The following is a 6,274-nucleotide window of genomic DNA, read 5'->3' on the forward strand; positions in this document are numbered from 1 at the left end:
AAAAAAAAAAAAAAAAAAAAAAATCAAAAGTCTTAGTAGAGTCATTAATAATTTTAATTAATAATTTTGAAGGCTACTGTGACATTGCTTATGCCTCAAAATAAATCTTTCTTACTTATTTACATTTATAAAAAAGTTTTTTCTTCTTACTATGAAAAAGCCTGTCCCTATCAATACTGTCAGCAGCTGATGTTTTTCTTATATAGACTGCAGTCTGATGTCTATATAGTACAACAGTACTGATATCAAACACCTAAAGACATTCTACTTTAAAGTAACAAGATTTTTACTTGGCCTCCCCTCTAACACGCAAATTAAGCCTGAGTTAAGTCACAAATTTAGATACTTGAGAGACTGCCAAATTGAAACTGTAATTTTGACTTAAGGACTAAAATAATTTTGGTGCCTTTACTGTAGTTCCCCAAACACCATCACAATTTTAAAAAACAGTGTTGAAAAGGCTTTCTGGGTTACTATCACAAAAGGTATTTTCATCACAAGCCGGCAATTTACACACACCAGATTTAGACCAACTGCTGCCCAACCAAAATGTGTTTCATCTACAGTTCAGTCACAGTAATCTTCAGTGTTACTTGCAACAATAAAAACATTCTCATTTTCTGATAGAGGAGCAGCTTAGAGGAATGCAACTTAAAAACCTCCTTCCTCAAAAAACTTTCAAAGCAAGTCAAACAGTGCGGGTTTCAATTCTTGTTTACCATAAGATCACGCACCTCCCTGACACAGGTCAGTGTATTTTCCTTAAAGTGATTACTATCCCCTTACATATTCTGTTCTAATTCCTGTTCTTACCCTTATCAGATAATAATCTCTCTTGAAGCCCACACAAATAGAGTTTTCACACCATGCCATAGACTTGGGCACGTCTGGTACGCTGAAGTCCCCCTGAAAGGTAAACGGAAAACAAATTATATTGGCTGCTTCAGGACCTAATGAGCTTTTCCATTGTGTTTTAAATTTGTGGTCAGAAAGTTTAATACTTCACACTTGACTACTTTAGCATTAGGTATATAAACTTTTCTTTTCTCTTACTCAGTAGGAAGAAACTCCTTTAAGACTCCAGTCCTACACATAGTAAGGTGTACATAAACATTACATCACAGAATCTCAGGGGAACTTGGAAGGGGCTCTGAGGGTCATCTACCCCAGCCACCTGAGGCTGCGGGATGTGCTGATCCTAAAACATCCTAGACAGATGCCTGTCAAGCCTCTATGCAAAATCACTGGGAGTTTTCAAGCTTCCTAGAGTAGCTTGTTCCATTGTCCTATCATTCTTAGATGTGATGTACTTTGAGATATATACATATACACAGACACACCAAATAATTCTAACATAATATTTAAACCAAAAAGTGGCAGAGTTAAATCCATTTACCCACTGAGATCTTCTTTAGCATCACTCCCAACCTTGGCTGCTCAAGGGAACCGCATCCAGCCAGACTGCCAGAATGCCAATTACCTTGCCTGGCAGCAAGGCATGCTTATAGCTCGAATGTGACTTTCTAGAAGAATTTTCCTGGACCAACAGAACTAAAGGACAAGAAGTAGTACAGGCACATTTTGCCTTTATACCACTACTAATGATCTTCAAGAATGGAGTCAGCCTTTTGGTTCTTGTATCTACTGTTTCCAATTATGCCCTTTCACTTTTAGTTACTTCTTCTTTGTTAAGTTAGCACCAGTGGTAGTTAAGCTATTCAGAAGCATAAGACAGTACTCATTGCGAATTGTACCAGGGATTATATAGCAAATATTAAAGACATTTTCTATCAAGGACTCTTCTACAGTCTAGTTACCCCCATCACAATCTCACCTGTAATTCATGGAATTCCCTGTCCTTCCAGAAATAAAGCTGTAGTTTCTTTCGTACTGCTACACACATTCTCAGCACCTCCTCCCCTGTATCAGAGTGCTGTGTAAAAAACAACAACAACAACAAAAAAAACAGCCCAACATGAATCAGTAGTGGTGAAAAAAACAAGGATGAAGACAACAGGAATATAATCCTCAACTGAGATCACAACTGGCAAACCGAAGAGTGAAACAGCAACTGAGCAACTAAGCAAACCTTCATGCTTCCTAGACAGCACTGCAGATCCTTTTCTCCTCTAAAGAGCTTTAACATTAAGAAATGCACACGGACAACAGTGCTGAATTCCGTCCGCAGACCAGAAACATTGAATACCAGCATCATAAGGTTCCCCCCCACTTGCTATTCTTTACAGACCTTATTTTGAGACCACCTGTTATATAAATAGACTGAGCACAGACTGTACACAAACCTTTGGCCAAAATGAACTGTCAATTCTAGTGGTCATCTCTGCAATGTATGTAACTGCACCATGTCCTAGAAAAGATTTACCAATCCTTTTCCTGTAGTCCAGCCAACTTTCAAATCAATTACTCAGTCGTGACCCAAGTTATTCAAATTACCCAAATGATTGAAGCTACATTTGAACAGCTCATGAAAAATATCACTTTCCTTTGGCCACTATCCCACCATTTACTTCCACTGTTTTTCCCCCACACAGTATTTTTACAAAGGCAAGCAATTCCAAGTCCCAAAGACCCTTCAACCAATAAGATAAGACAACAGAAATACAGAATTCTGGTGATGGCTTACTGCCCCAAAACAACCTTCCACCATTAAATGATTAATTTATTAACGGCATCAGTGTAGATATATGATGGGAGAGAAGGGGAGGGCAAGCAGCAATCCTAATCAGTTCTGAAAAGCAGTTCCACATGCAGGGAAGCAGACAGCAGACTGAAGATAATACTGACTGGGAGGGATTGCAGCACAGAGACAAGGACAGATAAACAGAAAACACCAGCATTAGCCAGGACCTTGAAAGCAAGGACAAGCTGATTTATGGGGAAGGAAGGGGGCAAAAATGGAGTGATACAAAGAAAGGGTGATAACCATATCAATGACAAAAAATAATGTGTTTAATGGCTATGCTTTCTATTTCAACAAGTTAGAAAAGCTTTTTGACAGGAGGCATCAAGTTCCAGCGGGTTCAACATTCACCTGCAAAAACAAACACTAATAATGAACTTTACAAAAGCTTATATTTTTTATGAGATTGGGTGTTACATTTAAACCTAGGAGTTAAATACCAGAAAATATTTATGCTTGCCTAATTACAGAGGCCAAGATCCCTACGTAGAGGGAATCTGCACATTACACAATACCAACTTCAGTCTCTTCTGCCTGGGATGAAGAGGGTGGACAGAAATTACACAGGTAAAGTGATGAACTGACTTTGGGGGAAAAAGAGAGCACTTTTGAGAAGACTGTAGCTGTACAGATGAAGAACCTTATCCTTATGGAACACTGTACAGGCTTGATCTGTCATCAACCAATTCCTGGAGGCTTACTGGGTCAACAGTTTTGAGAAAAAACTTGTGGTAGGAAAATTCAGAGAATAGACTGAATGGAAGTTCCATTCCCTGATTAAACACTATACAAGTCAGAATGGGGAACTGAAGAAAGCTCTCAAATAAAACAAAAAAAATCTTTAATATTTTCATCCCACGATAATAGAAATTTAATTTTTAGAACTGTACTCTGTTATGAAGTACAAGAAGAGGCCAAGGTCACATTTTAAAACCTATCGCCTATGGCTCTTATATCCCTAGTTAAGCACATGGACAGGAAGCCTGATTTTCAGAAATGCCCAACCCTGCATGTGTGTCATGGAGAAAATGTTCACAGAATATAAAATACAGCATGGCTCATTTTAATTTCACATGCAAAAGCCTCCAAGCAACTTGAAAGATAGTCCTCATTACAAAGCTGACCAAACATCTGTAACAGCAGCTGCCTGCATTTACCTGTAGGTCACAAGTGAAGAGGGATGCACCTTTTGCCTTAGAGACTGCAGTGATTTGTTGAAACGTCAACAGGTCATGGACATAAATGTTATTTTCTGTTTTAAACAGAAGCAGAAATATTTTAACTAAGTTCATTTCTATTTCAGACAAACTATTACAGAGGACATTACAAATATAAATAAACAGCTTTACAAAGCAAATGAGAACTCGCTAGCAAAACTAAGGATTGCAGGATAGAAGGGGACATTTTTCAGGCAATCTGAAAAAAAAGTGAGGCACAAATACAAGATGGCCACCTGATTGCATAAGCTCAGCTGCTGAAGAGAAGACTCTTGCACCACTTGTGACAGGATTGTGTGAAGGAGCTGAAAACAAGTGCTAATTAGACAAAGAAAGTGGGAGGGGAACAGGATGGCAGTGCAAATCAGACGTGCTCATGACAGAAACTCTTATAAACGCAAGCCACTTTGAGCTAGCTCGAAGTTAGCAGACAGTGAAAACTCAAAGGTTGGGTGTGTTATGGTCAAGATTTTGTACGCACGAGGACGCAGGCAGCAGCATTCTACACATGCTGGGGTCTGGAGAGCTGGGGCTTGGAGATCATAAAGAAGGGAGTTGCAACATAAGTAAAAAAAAGACACAGGAAGATAATAGGGTTAAATAAGCATAATAATGCCAAGCAAACTTAGAGCTTTCTCATGGTGGTAAACCAAGTCAGCATCTGCCTATCAATCCACAGTGGCGTTACAAGTTGAGAGCAAGTTCCCCCCACCACAGAGTATTTTGGACAAAGGTAATGTAAAAATGGATTGTTCAGTCTTGAAGTCAAAATCAATGAACCTTCACATACAGCACTAAGAAGTATCAGTCGTGCATAAGTTACCCGACTGTCAGTGCTGTTTCCCCAAGTATCTTTGGCTGCTTAACAACAGCAAAGCTGCCTTTTAACCTACGCTGCACAATGCTCCCCATGCCAAGTCAGAGGCCTGAATGCCAGAATCAATGGCTTTTCAACAATCAGACCATTATACAGGGGTGCAGAAGGGAACCCACTAGCCCAGAAGGGTGGAAGACAGTTTTATGCATGTGCCAAGGCTGATTCAAATGTGATATTTTCACTGTTTTCTTACAAACACAATGCTGGATTTATATACAAGGGACTGAGAAGGCCATGCTTGGCCAAGTAACTACACACACACACACAATTCACATAGTATTAACATTTTCTTCACTTACCTAACAAACTGATGAGAATTTTAAATTGGGAAACAACATGAATCTGAAAGACAGAATCTGTTAAAGCAACTCCTTTACAAGTCAAACGCACATGTACTCACGCACACATACACATGCATACCCTCTGCTCCACTGGCCTTGAAAAGATTTAATTAATCTAGGCAAATTGTTTGATATTCATTCTTTTTTAAAGCTAAATCAATAGAGATGAGGCTGCAGATCTTTTTTTATGGAATATTCCTGTATCTGCTGTGCAACCCTTCACCTACACCCAAGAAGCACCAGAAGACTAGTGTTTATAACCCACCCTGTCAAGGAAGCTCATGGATCCCTATGACAGGGTTCAATCATATTTTAGTATCTTACCAACAGAAGGATGCACAAAACTACAAGATCATTTGCAACAAAAAGGTGGTGTTCTGTGTAGTGATATAAGCAGTATGCTAACAGCTATGAAAAATGTAAATAGTCATAAGAAGTACATAACTACTACTTCTATACTAGCCTGTACTGGGAGGAACAACATGCATACTTTCATTGTATCTTTCATTCATGGTTCTCAACTGCTAGCGCTTTTATCCATACCAGCAGCATATTATTATTTTGCAACTGCATCAAAGTGACCGAATGATTTGTTAGCCATCACAATGCTTTACTAGCAGTTGAAAAAGCTCCTGGCTTTGCCAACTCCCAGCTAACCAAGAGCTCAAACTCTCATACTGTAGGAAAAGGCCGAGCAAGCTCACGGCTGGTCCTCTCTCTGCCACTCCGAGCAACTTTTTATTATTAAAAAAAAAAGCCCTCAAGGGATTTCAGATGAGCGTATTTCAGTTCAAACTCTCTCAGCTGAAAACACTGGAAATGTCCCTCCCAGTGCCAAGAACTGCCATTTCATACCTGTTGAATTCTTTTTGAGAAGTTCTTGTTGGACTTCTCTAGTGTCACTTCAAACCTGTTGCAACCTACCAAGAAGAGGGTAGAGATCAAGCAAAATCTGACATGCCCTTTTAGTGCAAGAGTTTACAAAGTAATACACTGATCTCAAAGTTTTAGTAATGACCAAACTAGACAACTAATACCAGAAAAATTACTAAAGAAGTATGTGCCTTTCTTTTACTTAACACTTTAGGAGATCTGAGAGTTTCATGTATATCCAGGTGATTAAGTCTCAGTGTAGTCA

The 6,274-nt window shown here is 39.1% G+C and overlaps 1 protein-coding gene across 1 annotated transcript in view; it reads right to left on the reverse strand.

The window, feature by feature from the left end:
* Positions 1-6,274, reverse strand: part of VPS39 (VPS39, HOPS complex subunit) — a 70,569-nt gene that overhangs the window by 42,975 nt on the left and 21,320 nt on the right. Inside the window, exons 4-8 of the mRNA XM_019519069.1 lie at positions 5,992-6,056; positions 5,095-5,137; positions 3,859-3,953; positions 1,835-1,933; positions 814-906 (exon numbers count right to left, since the gene is read on the reverse strand). Of these exons, the coding sequence (XP_019374614.1) occupies positions 814-906; positions 1,835-1,933; positions 3,859-3,953; positions 5,095-5,137; positions 5,992-6,056 (395 nt within the window). The remainder of the gene's footprint in view (positions 1-813; positions 907-1,834; positions 1,934-3,858; positions 3,954-5,094; positions 5,138-5,991; positions 6,057-6,274) is intronic.

Source organism: Gavialis gangeticus, unplaced genomic scaffold, assembly GCF_001723915.1.
Source record: "Gavialis gangeticus isolate Ggan-Ray unplaced genomic scaffold, GavGan_comp1, whole genome shotgun sequence".
Taxonomy (NCBI): domain Eukaryota; kingdom Metazoa; phylum Chordata; order Crocodylia; family Gavialidae; genus Gavialis; species Gavialis gangeticus.